This window comes from Pseudopodoces humilis, chromosome 5 (genome assembly GCF_049639895.1).
Source record: "Pseudopodoces humilis isolate 2021_Gansu_Grassland_sample_001 chromosome 5, ASM4963989v1, whole genome shotgun sequence".
Lineage (NCBI taxonomy): Eukaryota > Metazoa > Chordata > Aves > Passeriformes > Paridae > Pseudopodoces > Pseudopodoces humilis.
Genome location: NC_142204.1, coordinates 34,969,572 through 34,988,221, shown reverse-complemented (window position 1 = coordinate 34,988,221; position 18,650 = coordinate 34,969,572). Strand labels below are relative to the sequence as shown.

Sequence of the window (18,650 nt, the reverse complement as noted above, 5' to 3'; positions counted from 1 at the left end):
TACTTCCCATTATATGAAAGAAACAAAGACTGGTATAGATATAATCTTTGGAAAACTGTTTGGTTCCTATTAGATGAAGCTATGCTTCTCTTTCTCTTGAACTGCTTGCTCTTTTTGGAACTAGCTTAAGGGATGCCAGTGGAATAATGCACTGCAGTTTCATTGAGATGATTTGCCAGTATTATTTGATTATTTCCAGGACTCAAAGAAAGCATTTGAAATCTATGAGGTCTAAAATTTTATGATATACTGCCTCAACTCTGTAAGGTATACCAAGGAACATTTGTAACTCACAAAAAAAGAAAAAAGATACATGCTAATATCTCATCTTAGAAAATATAATAGCTCATTTGTATTTATCAAAGCAATTAGGAGCCACAGGATTGTGCAGTGAGACTGAGGTACACAATTTTATATATATATATGAAAAGCTGATCCCCCACCAGAGCTATACAATTTTTAAGAAGTGAAACCAGATGTATATGCCTACATATATTTGTATATTTGATAATGAAAAGAAATACACCTCTCCCCAGTTCAAATTCCCAGCTGAAGAATTCTGAACTTGGGAAAAATTTGTTTAAAGGTACCTACAGTTTTCTGAATTCCAATCCAGACTGAAACCTGTAAGTTTAAGTTATCACATCATACAAAATTCTGCAAAGGGGTGTTAGCATATTTGGAAGAGTGACAGGTTGTTAAAGAAACCCTTATTTTTGCCCATGTATTGCTAGGACCCTGCATGTGTGGTCTGATCTGTACCCCCATCCCTGTGGAAATCGTCCCTTTCTGGTAAACAGTTTTCAAATGAACAATATTCACACTGCATCACCAAGTCACATCATGGAAACCCACTTCTGAATAAATCAATTCTGAAGAATTTAAATAAAATTCAAAGCCAGTATTTTCTGAATTTTATTAGAGTGAATATCTAGGCTTAATACATATTTTCTACACTGAAAAGGTAGGTTTCAGCTTGAAAATATAGTATGAAGATGCCTTCAGCTCTTTCTCTGTCAGCCTTTTATTTCTTACAATTTTTCCTCACTACTTTACTTTTGCCCTCTCTTCTTTATGTAATTTATATAAAATCTTTAGTTTCATATTTTATTTTAGTGAAGTCATATACTTGGAGAAGCATACTGAGAAAAGCTCTACAATTTCTTTTAATTTTTGCTTTTTTATTGTTACATTACACATTAAAATGGTGTCCTGAAATTATTTTTAAATGCTAAATTCTACAAGCTTATTTCTAGAGATCAGCTGTTGATGACTAGCAGCTGAGAACCCCCAGCTTCAGTCACATTTGAAGTGAAACTTCAGATTTAAACAACACAGAAAATACAATCATAAACATATTCCTCATTTAAATTCCTGTCTGAAAAGGAGTGTGTAATTACAAACAAGATTCAGATGTACAAATTTTGTGTAAATCCTGTTTCAGCCATACAGCACCCTAGGTTATGTACATACATCACTAAGTTCATTATTTTATCCACTAGCTCTAATACTAATACATTTACGGAAAATAACATTTCAGAAAGACGTTTTGCTGTTGGACTGAATGTCTTAAAAAAGTGCAAGAATTCTTGAAAAAGCCAGTTGTTTTAATGGAATGGCCTGTTTTGGGAGAAAGCAGTAATTCAAAACTGAAATAATGTCTATCTATGCAGTACTCCGTGCATTGCCTATGAACCCACACAGTAATGGATGCAGCTACATCTATTAAATAATTAAATGTCCACTTGTGTGCCCATGCTAGCAAGCAAGGAACCAATTATCTGCTGCTGAAACCTTTCTATCACTGCCCACACTAGGATGCCAAAAAATTAAAGAGAGAAATAGGTGCTAAACAGCAGCAATTAACTGCAGAGACTATTAAGATAAAGATAATGAAACTTCAGGAAGTGCCTGAGAGTATTTCTACATCTCCATGTGCTCCTGTAAAATCTGTTTGTTTATATACTGGAGAGTTTTGTATAACTTAAACTTGTTTTTGAAACCTAAAATACTGGAAAATCAATACAAAAGCCTAATGAGTATGACATTTACTGGGGATAAATAAATATTTACATCAATTCTTACTGTCAAAGTCTAATTTCTTTTTCCAGATTGTCTCTAATGTGTCACTCCAGGATCAAGGGAGTAGAAAAGAATACGCTGTGTTCAGAGTCATGAAAGAAGCCAAGACCACCACACAATCAAGGTAGTTTGCTTTACGCTGCTGTGAAACTAAACTTTTACAGGGTTGCATTTTAAATTAGTACGAAACTACAGCCTAAAATTATCACGTGTCCAACTTCTGAAATAATTCCTGTGGTCTGCCTCGCATACGAATTTACAGCATGACTTCTTTCCCATTCAATTTAGAGTTGTCTCTGCCTCTGATGCCTGTCTTCCTGCACTGATTACTCATACTTCCACTTTCTCCACCTACCCCATTATCATATTCCTCTGGAAAAAGTTACAGTGCAAGGAAGGAGGTGGATAAAGATAATTTTATATCATTAGCAGTTTTAAGGTCTCATGTCTGTGAGGCAGAAACAGCTGTTTCATTACCAACAATTGGTGCCTCTGGAAAGCTCTGAGGAAATTAACTTCTCTATATCTTGGAAATGTGTTAAAAAAGGAGACACAATGAATCTGCTTAAACCAACATGGTTGGGAATGCCAACATAGTTTTGGATGAGATGGAATAAGTGGCAGATCCATGGAGAGCAGCAGAGTTTAGAAACTGGTTATCACGAATGAACAAGCAAACTAAAGGCAATTCTTAAGAGCAATTCCCTTCTCACATTCATTGCCACTTTGAAACCTAAAATCCCCAAATCCTCTAAAAAATGCAAGTTATAAGAAAGGCTTCCGTTCCTACTAAAATATATCCAAAACGGGTAATAAATAAAATAAAACAAAGCTTGAATTGGAGTATTTAAAAGTTCTTTGGTAGAAACTCACCCTTTTCTCCATTTCCAAGAGTGATCTGTCAGCAAATCTTTCTTGTCTCTGAAACACAAAATTGATGAAGATATTGATACGTGCTTTAAAACAACACAGAACTGAGGAAAAAACCAACTGGATATTTTAATATTCTGTCTGAACTATGTCATAAAAAACCCCCATTTTAAAGTGTGTTCAGGGAAGTAACACTGAAATAAAGAATAAGCTGGATTTATCATGCACTTCTGTGACCATACCTGTTATTTAATCACTACAAAGCCTTTGGCTAACAGGAGTAACATAATATTTCTATCTAAAAGCATTACAAAACAGACATCTTTTAAATGTTCTTCACTAACATTTGCAGGGTACACATGAACGACAATTAAGTGCAGATAAATTGTACTAAATATGATCCAACAACATGAAACATTCTACAGCAAGAGTAGACACAATTAGACAAATCTAACTCCAGTGTATGTGTCTTGTATAACTGAATGCAGCTCTGTTATGTGACAGCAGTTATTGGTAACAGGAGTGCACTGTTTGCTCTTCATTTCCAAGATAAAGCTATCTAACCAGCCAGGAAGGACTGGCAGGTTATGCCAATTTACCAGCAGGTTTATGAACTAATCAATCGATCAATACCAACTGTCAGTTTGAATATAAGCTTAACAGCTTAGAAAGTGCTTACTCCTACCCTACAAAAAAGTTGTATGCAGATACATGCTGGCAAGAACCACTACTTAAGTAGGCAAGAAGCAGCACATTTTGTTCACAGCTGAAGACCAGAATAGTGACTATTTTCTATTTAGAAAGAGAGAAATACTCTTCTCCATTCCCATCTTTGGATAAAAAACAAAGCTGATGCCTAGTAAAGAGTAGCCCATAGCCTGGGGTGCTTCTGGTTTACTATCTACACTGTTGTTTAAGCACACGCTTTTTTGTTTTATACAAACCTGAGTGGTCTTCTCCAACTGTAGCTTAAGATCTGTAAGTTCCATGTTGGTATCATGTAACTGTGCTTTCAGTTTTTCATTTTCAGCTAGAATCTGTTCATAAAGCTAAGAGAAAATATTTGTTAAAAAATATCAGATAATAGTGAGATTAGGCAGAAAACTTCAAAAGTAGAATCGAACCATACGTTAACAAATACACTAACAATCTAAGAAGTAAAATAAAGATGTTTAAAATTAGCAAGCACTGTAAGGAATTGTTACTAAAAATTTCTAGAAACAAGCAGCTTTGCATAGGGAGCACACAACTTACCTTATACATAATTAAGCCACCTTTTTTTCTTCAGACTTCACAGATTACCCCACCACAGTAAACTTTTCAACAAACTTCTCCTCTATTTTAAAACAAGATCTAAACATATTTTTACCTTATATGTATGTAAGCTGGCAAATATACAATAAAAGGCTTCACATATGTGTACATCAGTTTTAATTATATTTTTCTTATGATAAATACTATCATATTATTTTTTTTATTTGACTGTATCTTGGCTCCTCTGGATTTCCCCCCTGCCTTGCAAAGTACAAAAGCCAGAAGCTGCTTCATTATGTGTATTTTTCCCCACTGTAGTGGTTGCTGTGCTTCTCCATTCAGTTAAGTTACTTTAAGTAGCATTTCTGATGCAATGTGAAGTTACTTTTACACAATTTAAGAAAAACAGTAATGAAGTTCTATTTTTGCACCAAGCTTATTGGATCAGATACCTTCTTAAAATCAGGGCTATCATCTTTTTCTAGTCTACTGCAGTATGGTTTTCGATCTTCAAGATAACTCTGTGACCCCGACCGCCCCTGCGCTGAATCGTAACGATCACCTGCAGACATGCTGAGTGATCCCGTATCATATCTGTAAAAGAGAAGTTCTCATTTTTCTTTGCCTTTGCTGCCAAACTGAGACCCCTGACTGTATCAAACATTTTCAGTTTGCTACCAGCTGAAAACAACCAAATGCAATTATGTATTTTAGTTAAACTACCGTCTTCTACTTTCATTTTCAAATGAAAAACAAACACATAGTTTTCACTTTCAAATTTCATTTTTATATTCTCCAGTACTTTAAGATTCTGGGTGAAAATGTTTTCAAATTGCTCAGTCTGCACAGTAATGCATGCAAAGAAATATTTAAAATATAATTAAATTATTTAATGCAAACAAGTATTTACATGCCTTAAAATACTTTAAAACTAGCTTAGATAGCTTAATTCTTCTTTATTTATAAAGAACATATATTTTTTTAAAAGTGCATTAGTTTAATTGAAGAGTTTTAAAACACACAAGATGAATGGCCTAGATGAATTTTAAGTTTTAGTACAGAAACCAAGATTTCAAAACTATTTGTGGTGAATTCTAGTGTTTCAACAGAAGCAGTTGATGAAACAAATTTTTAGTAGTCTTTATCCTAATAACTCAATAGCAACCATATTAATAAAGATAAGGGTAATTTCACACTGTTCACTCTTCACTAATCATGTGTTAGAGCAGTTTAATTTAACAGATTTTCACCAGTCAGAACACCATAAAATCTGTCAATTAAAGCTAATGGTCCAAAAAGAAATTAATTACTTTTAAAAAAATTATCAATATTTCAGCATTTACTTTTTAAGAGATCTTAAGGAAATATGTTTTTCAGAGGCTGTATTTTTCTTGAGGTTACATAGAAAATTTTCAGTAGGATACTCTAAAAGAAAGGCAATAAGAACCTCTTTATCTTCTTTGTAAAAGCAGGGTCCATGCTGAGAAATCTGTAGGGCATAGAACTATGTCCACTATGTTCTATGAAATGCCCAGCCTGCCTTCAGAGCACTGCAAATATGGAGTTCAACATATTCCCCAACATGGAGTACTCCGCTCACACATGGCAGGACTGTAGCTTTACAATCATACTTTATGCAAAATGTAAGTATCATCACAGCCTTTTAAAGCTCAGCCTAAATACTGGGCTTAAGCTGAATTTGTACATAAAGAATTTAAAATGACTACATGCAGACAGAAAATGTAACAACTCTAATTTATTTAAATTGCACATACCTTGAAAGGCTCTCACTCTGAGGTGGGGAGAGGTAAAAAGAGAGAAAAAGAATGGCTTGGTCAATAATTTAATTAAAATATATAACAATCTGTGAAGAGATACAACTAAACAGTTATGTCAAATGCACATGCCATCCACCAGTATGTATTATCTGAACTGTGCCCAGCTTCAATTTTTTTATGTCTGGAAAAGAAAATAAATATGTGCTAGAATGCACTTGACAAAATATGATTTACAAGGACATTAACATAACACTCAAAAAGTCTGGAGTACCCTAAGCAGTGGAGTTATTTCTGCAGTTGGTGCATTCTGGGTTTGCTTCTCTGTTATCAAAGGCAATAGAACAGTGTTCCTCAAATTCACTGTTCCTTCTTTCTCTTCTTTAACATTAGCTATGATGTTTTGAACATAAGGACTTCAGGTCAAAACAACAAATTAAGATACAGGATCACTGTTTCAACATAGTGTGACTGCAAACAAGTTACTACACCAACAACATAAGGCAGTACTTATTAGACTTAATTTAAATGGGAGTAAATTCTGTCCCTGTGGATTTACCTGGAATGAATGAATGAATGAATGAATGAATGAATGAATGAATGAATGAATGAATGACAAAAAATTAAACTCTTTAGTTGAGAAGTGAAACTTAATTAAAAGTGATGATTTAAGAGTGAGGGAGTGACCTCTAAGCATTACATCAGTCATACAAACCTTTTTCCCTTCTGGATGATCAATACAAATTTATAATTTCTTCCAATTAGTACTCCAATGTGAAGTGAAGATATTTCAGTCAAGAAACTACACTGATGTATCATCACCTGGACATCTTCCCATATTATTCACCTAGCAGTGGCTGAAGCCTTCCCAATAGGTGGTTTTCTTGGGGGGCTTATGTGGCTTGCTTGGTTTCCTTTCATAGAAGGAAACTGTATTTTTTCAAAGTACATAGGTAACCAGCAGCATTCTCCACAATACACTCAATTTCCCCTTTGACACCTTGAAGTGCACTTAGTGCAGAGGATATATCAAAGGTACATGCTATAGCCTAACCACTCCTAATAAAACATCACTGTTTTCTGTCAAGAGCATGACTAATGCTGCAAATTAAGAGATTTTGTAAACTATGCCACAGTTAGTTAATAAATTATAAGCTAACCACAGTTGTAGTATTTATTCAAATTACTAGGGTTTTTTTGCAATGCATCATACTTAAAAATTTGCTTCACAGATCTACCAAAGAAATCTACCAACTTCCTTATTTTTAAGTGGCTATCCTATAACTTAGTTGTGAAGACTATTCTAGCAGGAAAACCAATTTCCTTTAAGTAACAACATGGCATTTTTTTCTGCCAATTCAAGAAATCCTATGCCCTTAATATTAAAAAGCCAAAACAAAATTAGAAAGCAACTTTGAACTGTCAAAAGTGCTTAGAAAAATCTTCCTTCTCTTTAATAGCATTCCTTTAAGGGCAAATGATCATCTAAGGAGTCAAGTGTTCTGAAGAACAAGCACAAACTGAAATGTGTTTTTGAGACAGTTCTTCCCAAAACCTCTGACGCGAATAAGATAATGATTTTTTCTCATTCCTCAACATTTTCAGGGCAGAAATCAATTCTTGTCATTGTCTTCTAATTTTCTCTGTAGCATGCAACCAAATCACATCCATAACTTCTCTGGGCAACCTGTTTGGGTGTTTCACCATAAAATCATTTGCGTTGGAAAACACTTCCAAGATCACAGAGTCCAACCTTTGACTGAACACCATCATGACAACTGAACCATAGTGCTAAATGTCATGTCATTGTTTCTTGAATGCTTCTAGTGACAGTGACTCCACAGCCTCTCTAGGCAGCCTGTTCTAATAAGCTTAAGTACCCTCCCCAGTGAGAGAATTCTTCCTCATGTCCAACCTGAACCTCCCTGGATCAGCTTAAGGCCATTTCCTTTTGTCCTGTCCCTGTTGCCTGGGTGAAGAGGCTGACCTCCCACCTGACTACAGCCTCCTTTCAGAGACTTGGAGAGAGGTCTCTCCTGAGCCTCCTTTTCTCCAGGCTAAACAACCCCAGCTCTCTCAGACACTCCTTGTAGGACTTGTGCTCCAGGCGCCTCCCCAGCTTTGTTGCCCTTCTCTGGGCATTTTCCAGCCCCTCAATGTCTTTCTTGCAGTCATGGGACCAGAACCAGACAGGACTCAAGGTGTGGCCTCACCAGTGCCAAATACAAGGGGACAATCCCTGCCCTGCTCCTGCTGGCCACACCATTGCTGACCCAGGCCAGGATGCCATTGGCCTTCTGGGCCACCTGGGCACTGCTGGCTCATGTTCAGCCACTGTCACCAGCACCCCCAGCTCCTTTATCCCTTGGGCAGTTTCCAGGCACTGTGTCCCCAGCCCGTAGCACTGCATGGGGTTGTTGTGACCCAAGTGCAGGACCCAGCACTTGGCCTTGTTGAACCTCATCCAGTTGGCCTCGGTCCATTGATCCAGCCTGTCCAGATCCCTCTGCAGGGCCTTCCTGACCTCCAGCAGATCAACACTCCTGCCCAACTTTCTGTTATTGGTGAAGTGACTGAGGGTATTCAAGATCCCCCTCAGCCAGGTCATGGATTAAAGTAGTAAACAGGACTGGCCCCAAAACTGAGCCCTGGAGAATTCCACTCATGAGCAGGTGCCAGCTGGATGAAATTTCATTCATCACTACTCTCTGGGCCTGGGCACACAGCAAAAAGTGCACCTGTCCAAGAACTCTTGGTCAGTCAATTCTACACTTCTCCACCAGTCCAGCCCAGCACACTCATCCTTCTAATAATATTCAGAATTTTGGGGCTGATTCAGCACTATTTCACTGTAATGTTATTAATTCTATCAGAAGCACCATGCAGCATGTTCTACCAAAATTAATCTTTACAGAAGAGTATATGAAGTAATTACAGATCTAAGGATAATGATGTGTACTACTGGGAGGAAACCAAATATGACTATGCAGTTATGTTAATGCGGCACAGAAATAAAAAGCACAGCGAATCAAAATGGCACAGAATGAGTCTCTTAAGTAAAATGTTTAACAGATGTGTACTGGAAGCTTTTACAAAAAAGGAAAGAAATATCACTTGAGTTTTATTCCTAAGTAATGAATCTGATTCTGTAGTGTGTTACTCCAGAGTTTAAGTACAAAAAATACATTCTTCCTATAGCCCCACTTTTGTAACTAATTCCCTTTTAATACCTCTTCATCCCACTGTCAAACACAATTCTGTTTTTACACTTTTCTATTTTTAAGGACAAATCAAGCCTATTATACTGTTTTTCACTGACTTATTATCAAGACTAATAATACTCATTTAGGATATTCAGAACACCATTTTGTTCACTGAAGAAATTACATACATTGCGCTCTTCAACTTTCTGCGTTTTCTTAAATTAACTTCTCATACTATTTTTTAATTATAATGACAGCACTGGGTTTAATTTTCAAAGGTTTTAATTAGTGTGTATAAGTAATTAGACCTAATTTATCTGAAAATAACAATGTGGGTGAAATAAAGATTTTGCTGGGTACAAACTGAATACTTGCTCCAGTAACCTGTTGCATCATGTTCCTGACCTATGTGGCAAAAATCTTATCTACATAATCAGAATGGAAGACAAAATGGTCAGTTATGGCCACTGTTGATACATAAATTCAAGTGTAACAAAAATTTTACAATCAAAATGTATCTGTTAAAAGTTAATGAACAAATTATCTTTCTTGAATTACCTGAGTTTCTTTCTTATTTGTTCCTTCTTCTGAATCAGATTGATGATCCTGTTCATTTTCATCACTCTGGTGAAAAGGGGGAGAGAAAAAATAATTAAACTGTTGAAAGCTTGGTAAGATTTTAATGCATTCTACACTTGGGAGTAGGAAAATGTAAGAGCAGCAGAATACTCCACAGAGAATACACAGGATATATGAAGAAAATTCTCAAACAAGTACATGTTTTCAGTACCAGAAAGAGACGAAACAATTTTGCATTTGATACATGAAAATCTGACTTTTACATTACATATGGATCCCGTGACAAAGAAAAGGGAAAAGGAATAGTCTGAAACATCAACTATAGCCTTTCTAATCTGACAGCAGTTCTTTAAGTTGCTAAGTACATAGCTACCTGCAGTGTGCCAAATAAAGTGTCTCATTTTTTATAGCTTTGGTATGCATGCAATAGAAAATATTTGTTCAAGAATTTATTTATTTTCTTTAATTATGATTAATTCCTATTAAGTTACTGTTACTACAGTGTTCTAGAATTTTTGTTGTATCAACTGAAAAAAACTTTATTTTGATTTTGCTTCTGAAAACATCAAACCAAAAAATATTTAAATTGAAAAGCATAACGTTTTCTAGAACAATTAGTTACGTATTGTATTACTCTAAACAATTCTCTATTTTAAGAGTACACTATACCCATTTCATTTTGCCACAACCAACGTTTACTTACATCCTGAGTCCAAAAAGAAACTCCTGTAGATCGTCGTTTTTCTCTTGGTCTCCTTCTTTCCCTTATAGACTTAGGCTGTGACTTATCTTCTTCCTTTTCCTCTTCTTTTTTGCCCCCTTCTGTTAATAACAACTTTCTCATTCACTGAATTATGGCACAATCTAATTTTCTGAAATACTTCTTCTCAGTGTTTAAAATGCTCACAGAAAATTCCTTTTACCTGAAATAAATTCACTGAACAGCTTCTTACCACATACAGTGTTTGCTGTAATAAACACTCCCCAGAATACATAGCTCTAAAATACTGTAAATACTAATTTCACTTCAGTCACTGAAATAAAATGTGTTAATGTAACAGTAATACAATACAACTTGGACTTACAATTCAGTTTTCAAAACTGTCATGTAATAATTGAAACATCTGTGTCAGCAGATGTATGAAAGTAAAAAAAAAAGAGTCTATCATTTTTCATCAAACAAGCTGGTTTTAGCATACATCTAGGATGCAGTACTGAAAAAAAACCCCAATTTTTAGAAGTCCTCCTTTTCATCGCAGTCCTCTCCATTTCTGCTCTAAGGAAAAAAATTTGGGACCTCCTATACTTAGATTATTACAGATGTTATTTTTCTTTAAAACAAATGCAATTGCAATTCAAAATAGATGTAACAACTCAGGATTGTGCTTGCTCCCTATTTGTTTACAAGTAATTTGTGCAAAAACAAATTAAATAAACCTGCTGAAACCTAAGTTCTTTACTTATTATCATGCAGCCTGTTCAGCCTGATGTTCTTTAATTAAATAAAGAAACCACAGAATTGAGTTCAGATAGAAGAATCACTAATCATAAGTAACTATCAACATTAGTCCTCAGAGGTAAATAAACACTTAAGAGTGAAGCAAGAATTAAATAGGAAAGAAGCAAAGTACATCTGTGGTGAACATACACCTTTTCTAATTTAATAAACTAGAATTTTACCTCTGGATTTTCAGATGGTAGTGTATTTCTCCTCCAAAAATCATAACTTGAAAAAAAATAGAACCTGTGGTAGCTAATATTTACCAATGAAAATCTTTTCCATAGATCAATCTGGAGTGATTTCCTAAAGCAGGCATTATGAAAGAATTGTAATCCAAATTTCAGTTCATTTTAGGACAAAGAGAAAAAAAATCAGAAAGCATATCCATGAAGCCTAGCTCCAGTAACTTCCTCAGAAAACATGGCTATACTGCTATATAGTTCATGGAGATTTCGTCAGTGGATCATTTTATCTGACCCTCTGTAAAACAAAATTATCCATTTCCATCAGTAACCCTACTGTGAAGTTATTGATCAATAACTTGAACTAAAGTATTTCTCTCAAGTCAACTGTAGTAAATCCAAGAGCAGGAGATCACACTGTATGTTAACAGGCTCTTCCTTTGACAGGCAAAGAATCAGACACATCTCTCAGAATTACAGCAGGTGACTCACAGGTGAAATGAGGGCAAAATCTCTGTGACATCAGAGAAAAACCTTTTTGTGATCTTTGAATCATGCATCTAATAATCAGTTTAAGATTATATAAACCAGCAGAAAGTATGCAGAAGTATGGTTACATCTGAACTAGGATGGGAAACATCCCCTTTCCTTTTCCAGCTGCTCATGCAACCCAGAGAGGTCCTTAAAGAAATAAAGGGTCATTTCAGTCCTTCAGTGTGGAAGGACTGAAACAAACCCCTAGTTATTTAGCAATTATTTAATCAAGTAAAATTCCTTCTTAATACCTGCAAGTATTTATGCCCTGAAATATGGTATTTTATTATAGCTGCTGTGTTAAACCAGAAATTAAAGAAAAATTTAAGGGGGTATATTTGAAATGTCTGTGACCCAACAATGGAAAAAAACCAAATGGCTGGCAAAACACCCCCAAATACAGAAAATCTTTTTTCTTCTCTATATGAAAGTTCTGAAATTTCTTACAGAAGATTTGAGCAAGGTACATCCCCAATGGTCTTACATATCTCACCCTATTTTGAAATACCTCTAGAAATGTAAGCTGCCCTTTGTCAACTAAAACAACAAAAAAACCCTTCATAAACAGTACTCCTACCTCTCTCACTTTCCTTTGTTCCACTCCGAGAATAGGCAGAAGTTATACCTATAAGGCTGTTTGGTCTGTTTAGCTGACTTGAACTTGATAGAGAGCTAGTGGAGGTGGAGAGTGAAGAGGTGGATGATGAAGAAGTTGAAGTTGAAGTTGGTCTATAGCGGTGATATGGCTATTCAACAGAAAAATGTCAGAATTAATTTACCAAGATAAACAAATACAAACCATGGGATATTAAAACATTTAACTATATAAATAATTCTTACAGTAGTACCAAAATTAAAATAATATCGTTGGAGTAAAGATTCATATAATTTCTCTACCTAAAGAGACTCATCATGAAAATACCTCTTCAACAGTTCGGGAATATCTTTGTCTATAATCATCGTCTTTAGTTTCAGATTCTTTCTTTTCTTCTTGTTTTTCTTTGTCCTGTTTTTCTTTCTCTTCCTTTTCTTTTTCTTCATTTTCCTGTTCTCTGGTTCGTGTGGGACGACTTCTTCCTATAGTTTTTTCAGCTTCTTGAAGATCTGTCAGTGTTACGCCCTGTGAAAACAGCAGTCAGCAAACACCACTTAAATATAACATTAGCATTAATATAGATGATCATGTATTTTGAAGAAAACATTCAACTTAAGAAAGTTAAAGCTATCTATTAAGAAATAAATGTTACCTATATATTCTATCTATAAAGCTTTCCTCTTGAATCTTGGAACCAAACATCCCTCTGATATGTGGCAAGTATTTGCTGTAGTGTGATCTGCCACAAACTCCCCAGCAAGCCAATTTTTAGCTGAACTAGTAGATACAGATTGCATAGAAGATCCCATAGAAATAATTTAAGAATCCAACAGATGCTTTTAATATGATCGTAAGCATACTAAACATTCTGAAAGAGCCATAAAAATTTAATACTAATATTTTCAGAAATGTTGAGACTTTACAAATTAATTCCTTACAACTGAATTTTTAGGTCAGCAACACTAAAAAGTCCCCCGTTATTTTTAGGCTAAAAACTAGTTTTGAAATAAGCTCAGAAAGCAAAAAGTTTTATGAAGACAGGTTTTCTCTACTATGCTTTTCAGCTATGTATCTTAGTGAGACAATGCTCAAAACACTTTGTAATCTACTCCTCAAAGCCAACTTTGCATCTGAGCAGTTAATTAATTGCTTTTAGTGTTGATAAAGTTTAATCCAGTAATTCCTGGTAGCTTCATCACTGTGAAGATTCAGCAATAGTTAGCCTGTATTCTGACTACCTTTCAGGGCTCTGAATTAGTACTACGAAGTAAAAATAACTCCTGTATGATGAAGTTGTATCAAGCAGCACAGACGTCTCATTAGGAAAGCTAACCAGAAGTATTTGAGGGGTTTAAAACTGAAAAGATTTGAATGCAACATTGGTAAGCAATGTAGCTACAGACTCAGCCTAAAAACAGGTAAGGACAATGGCTAGAGTACTTCTCTAGAGTACAGGGTATAAAGGGTAGTGCTGTTTTATTCAGGGACTATTTGCTGATTATTCTCAGTTTGCCAGCAGACAGTGGTCGGCAGTTGCTCCACTGCCAAAGAGCATTCAAGTACCATTAGAGATACTCTGTTTTGCTATTGCCACATTGGTCCCTGTGATAGGATTGTGCTAGTTGCTGACAAAACATGGATAAAAACTGGGAAGAACTTCCAAATATATCAGTGTGTAAACTAAGAGAGAGAAATGCTGCAAGGAGACATGCATTAGATACTTGATTATTAGTATGTAATAAAAAACTCTCTTTTAGTATTTTTCTCTCTCCAGAGAAACTAGATTAAAAGTATTTTTCCTTTGTCATTAATCTTATTAGCCATCCATATGTTGATCAGCTCAATTATATTATCTACAATTGCTCATGCACAGAAAAAAAATAATTAGAAATGGATGCAAATGCAGTATGCTATGACTGTTTCTCAAGAATGATGTTATGGGTATGTTTTCAAAAATCTAGAAGCTTTAGTAATACTATACCTGTGTAGATCTTCTAGACTGTCTTGCTTGCCTGGATCTAGCTTTTCTTTGGGACTCGGACTCTTCATCCCGTACAGGAGTGAGGTATGATCTAAAGAGTTAATTACAAACAAAATTAGCACATGATAATTTTTGCACAGGAAACCAAGGCTGTCAGAAGAAAATATTTAACTATATAGGACAGATTACATTTAGACATTTCATCCATATCATACTGATGTACTTATTCATCAAGACAGCAGCCTTAGAACTCAATTAAAATATACACAGTTTTCCTACTTAATTTAGATTTCTTTTTACCATTTTCTATAAATATAACTTCAGCTCTTTTAGTATTTCACTAACGCAGGGGGAGGAGACCTCAGAGATTCAGCCAGTTAGACCTTTATACATCAAATATGTGTGTGTATTAACTTCTAACATAACTTGTAAGCTTTTAGAAAAAAACAAATGTACTGTTAATGCAGAAAATCTAATTATATCATCCATTTAACCAGAAATTAAGAATCCCTGAGAAGGTGGTTACCATATTTTCACATGAATCATCCACACTTTGAGTAGTCCAAGTCCCTTTGAAAAAAATGAGCTTAAAAATAAATCTTCATGAAACCCACAGAAGTCCTGCAGAACAAGCAGGTAATTGTAATTAAAGACAAAAGGCTACTAGAGTAGACATACAAGGTCTGGACTCTTTTTAAGAAATACTCTGTTCCAAATAACAGGTTAAAAAACCAACAGGAGATACATGCATGCACAAATGCATATATTTATATGTAAACCCATAATAAAAGAACTTAAAGGTTTTTAATGCATTTGTTGATTTTCTATGGCAGAATATTCTGGGAAGCTGCTACAATTTCACACAGTTTTGAAATCCTTGGATTGGGTAAAATTTAGGAAGAAAGTGAAAAAAAAAAGATTTTAAAAAAGTGAAATCAAAAGGTAGCTAAAAGGCTGCTTAAAACTTCTCTGAGCTCCTTTAGATTAGATTCTCTAATATTTTCTGATTGTCTCTTTTTATATATCATTAGTTAAGAACAGTTAAGAATCACTGGCTATAGATTCAGTAATTATCTAGTGATTATTCCATCAGCTATTAACTAATATTAATAATTTACGTATGGGAAGAGCAGTTTGCTCACCTAATAATATATTTGGTAGGCCTTAGCAATACTAAAAAGAGTTCTGAAACAATCATAAGAGTTAAAAAACTTAATTTACACAGACCTAGAGGTTACAACCTATGCTCTACCCCATTAAAATACTCACAACTAACTGCTATATTTAAAAATGTTGAAAGAACTCTAATCTTATGGTGCATCTTTAAAAACCCGCACTGTGTAAATTTGATTTCCTTATCTGGATCTCTTGCAACAGCATTTTTGATTGACTTTGATTGACATTCCATTTCCCAAAAACTTTAGGCTGTATCCACATAAGGAAAAGGATGCCTGTTAGGCTGCTTTAGTTAACTTGACCTGAACCACCACTGACTAAGGAGGGCTTGATTGCAGAGTTGGTGTCATCTTTAGGGCTTAAAATTGCTACAAACTGTTTCCCATAACTTGGTTTTTAGTAACTGCTGTACCTACACCTACCTTCCAATAATTCTGAAATACTTTAAATTGCACTGAGAGAAAACAAAAAGTCTCAACTTTTCAGGTGAACACTGCAGCTATAGTCAAGAGTAGAAAGTACTCTTCCCTAACATCCCTTGTATGCACCACACACAGCTACCTATGCTGTATTATTCATGATACAAAGACTTAGAGACTCAAGTTTGTTATTTCCTTCCCTGTTTCTCTAAACCAATCCTAAAAATCAAATAAAGAATATAGTTTCTTCAGCTACTCTAAAAGACTACATCGTTACATGCTTCAACAATAAAGTACTTTATAATACCTTTACTTTTCAACTATCTTTGAAATATTCTTCCAAACACTTTCTAAACATAGTTTCAGTCTATAAACACAGATTAACCAACTTCATTACTTAAGAAAATATATAGCATGTAGTAGTTCATATACATTTATTTTTCATGTGCATAGAAACATATGTAGATACACATACACATATCTATCTGTATATATACAGATAGATATGCTTGTGCTCATATTTAACACGCTACATTCTCAAATGCATGCAGCAATTATTCAAATTTTGATTTCTAAGATTCAATGATAAACTAATATGCCATCAAGAAAGTATCTGCAACAGTATATTATACAATCAGCCTGGTCAGAGAAAACCACAGAATTTCAGGCCAAATGCAGGTATCTTTAGCATATGTAGTATATGCACATTAGTAGAAACACACTAGTGAGAGCAAACGAGACAGCAAAAGCCTAAGTCTAATTTTCCTTGCATTTCTAGCTGATATAAGACTGAAATAGTGTTTGAATTTTAGAATTTGAACTACTCTGAATTACTTTTGAGAAAAAGGGCATTTTGTGGGGTTTAGTTCAAATTTCACTACGGAAAATGCAGGTTCTGATCTGACTACAGTAGTTATTGAAATGTATTTTTAGCACATGTGGACCCTTCCTGAATCATGGTGGGGAATAATAAAAACATAATCTACATATCACAGAAGTTTTTTCATCTCATTTGGGTAGGAAGAAAGACTACAGAAAATCGTGTACTCTAACTAGGCCACTATAAGGAATCTTAAAATGCTGCTGCCTTAAGTGAACCAAAAGAATGCAATTTTCTTTAGCAATAAGGAACAGCTTCATTAACTCTGAACATACAGAGATACACATATCTGGCACTGATACAGAAAGTACATTTCAAAACTACTACAGGAGCAACACAGAAATCTGAACTTGCATTTTAGCAGGAGGGTTAAAGGATAAACATTTATAAATATCCAGAAAAAGAAGAAAAAGGGAAAGCTAAGAGGAATTAACAATATTTTGAAATCTTATTTTTGCTTCCATAAGTAGAAGGAAACAACCCTTCATGGAAATAAATATGCGCCAATCTTAACCCATGCTTCATGTAACTGTAAACAGAAAAAACCACCATATTCTTAAAATAAGATTTACATCAGCTTCTTACTCATTCTTCATATTGAGTATCTCTTACAGCATTGCATTTAAAATTGTATGACTTTCAAGTAGAAGAGATCCTAAATCATGCAATGAAATAAACAGAATGTGTTGGGTTCAATATTCTCTTCTCAAAAATGTCAGGCATACAAAATGATTGAAAAAATGCTATGCCATAACTTATTAGCATACTGCCAATGGCACACTATCTCAATCAGCAGCAACGTAGTTGTAGTAATTAATTAACTAATTAATTACTAATTTTATTATTTTGAATTCAGTGTTTTTACAGAGTTCCATTATCGGTATTTTGAAGAGGACTCATTTAATCTGTTAAGAGAAATACAAATTTGAAAATACCATATGAGAACCCAAAGCCAGTCAAAAACACACAACATTGAAGTTGAAATTTCATATATAGTCTCTACTAGTACTAAGCTCTTAGATAAACTGAGGTATCAGTTGTTTCAATACTTAGCAAGAAAACAACACTGCTTTACACACTGTACTGTTTGATTCTGCGGTACCAACACATTCCTTTAAATAATAAAAAAAGAGTATAATTTTTGTGTAAGAGCGACGTTACTCTTAGGACCTTTACACACCTCCGTCTCTCCCTGACCTCTGATGTTGAGGACACAGTGCCAGAAGTAGCTGTAGTCATGGCTGTGGTAGTGGCTGCAGCATTTACAACAGATGGTGCAACAGGAACGGTCACTGCTGTAGGAACACTGTCCTTTTCTTTCTCAGTACTATCCTCAGCCCACAAACGATTTGAGGTACTACAGCATAACAAGCAGCAACACAAAAAAAGAGAAAAGGAAACAGCTAAACAATGAAAGCACTTTACTAAACAACTAATAACATGTAAATTGAGGGATGGATTTTTTTTAAGAAGCAAACTGAGAAATGTCTCTACTATGAAAGCTCAGCTTGAGCTATTAAATTGAATAAATTAAGAATCAGCAGTTTACAATAATTGAACTTTTATTCTTCAGACCCTTCTAACATTTGATTTATTCTTTTGTGCCAACATGGTTTTCT

At 34.8% G+C, this 18,650-nt stretch overlaps 1 protein-coding gene across 2 annotated transcripts in view; it reads right to left on the bottom strand.

Annotated features, from left to right (window-relative positions):
- Positions 1–18,650, bottom strand: part of PPP1R12A (protein phosphatase 1 regulatory subunit 12A) — a 113,253-nt gene that overhangs the window by 9,467 nt on the left and 85,136 nt on the right. For both annotated transcript variants that reach the window (XM_014248945.2, XM_005519385.3), the window contains 10 exons: positions 18,212–18,388; positions 14,557–14,647; positions 12,903–13,100; positions 12,558–12,726; positions 10,467–10,585; positions 9,743–9,808; positions 5,982–5,998; positions 4,659–4,800; positions 3,897–4,001; positions 2,956–3,003 (listed from right to left, as the gene is read on the bottom strand). In XM_014248945.2, the coding sequence (XP_014104420.1) occupies positions 2,956–3,003; positions 3,897–4,001; positions 4,659–4,800; positions 5,982–5,998; positions 9,743–9,808; positions 10,467–10,585; positions 12,558–12,726; positions 12,903–13,100; positions 14,557–14,647; positions 18,212–18,388 (1,132 nt within the window). The remainder of the gene's footprint in view (positions 1–2,955; positions 3,004–3,896; positions 4,002–4,658; positions 4,801–5,981; positions 5,999–9,742; positions 9,809–10,466; positions 10,586–12,557; positions 12,727–12,902; positions 13,101–14,556; positions 14,648–18,211; positions 18,389–18,650) is intronic.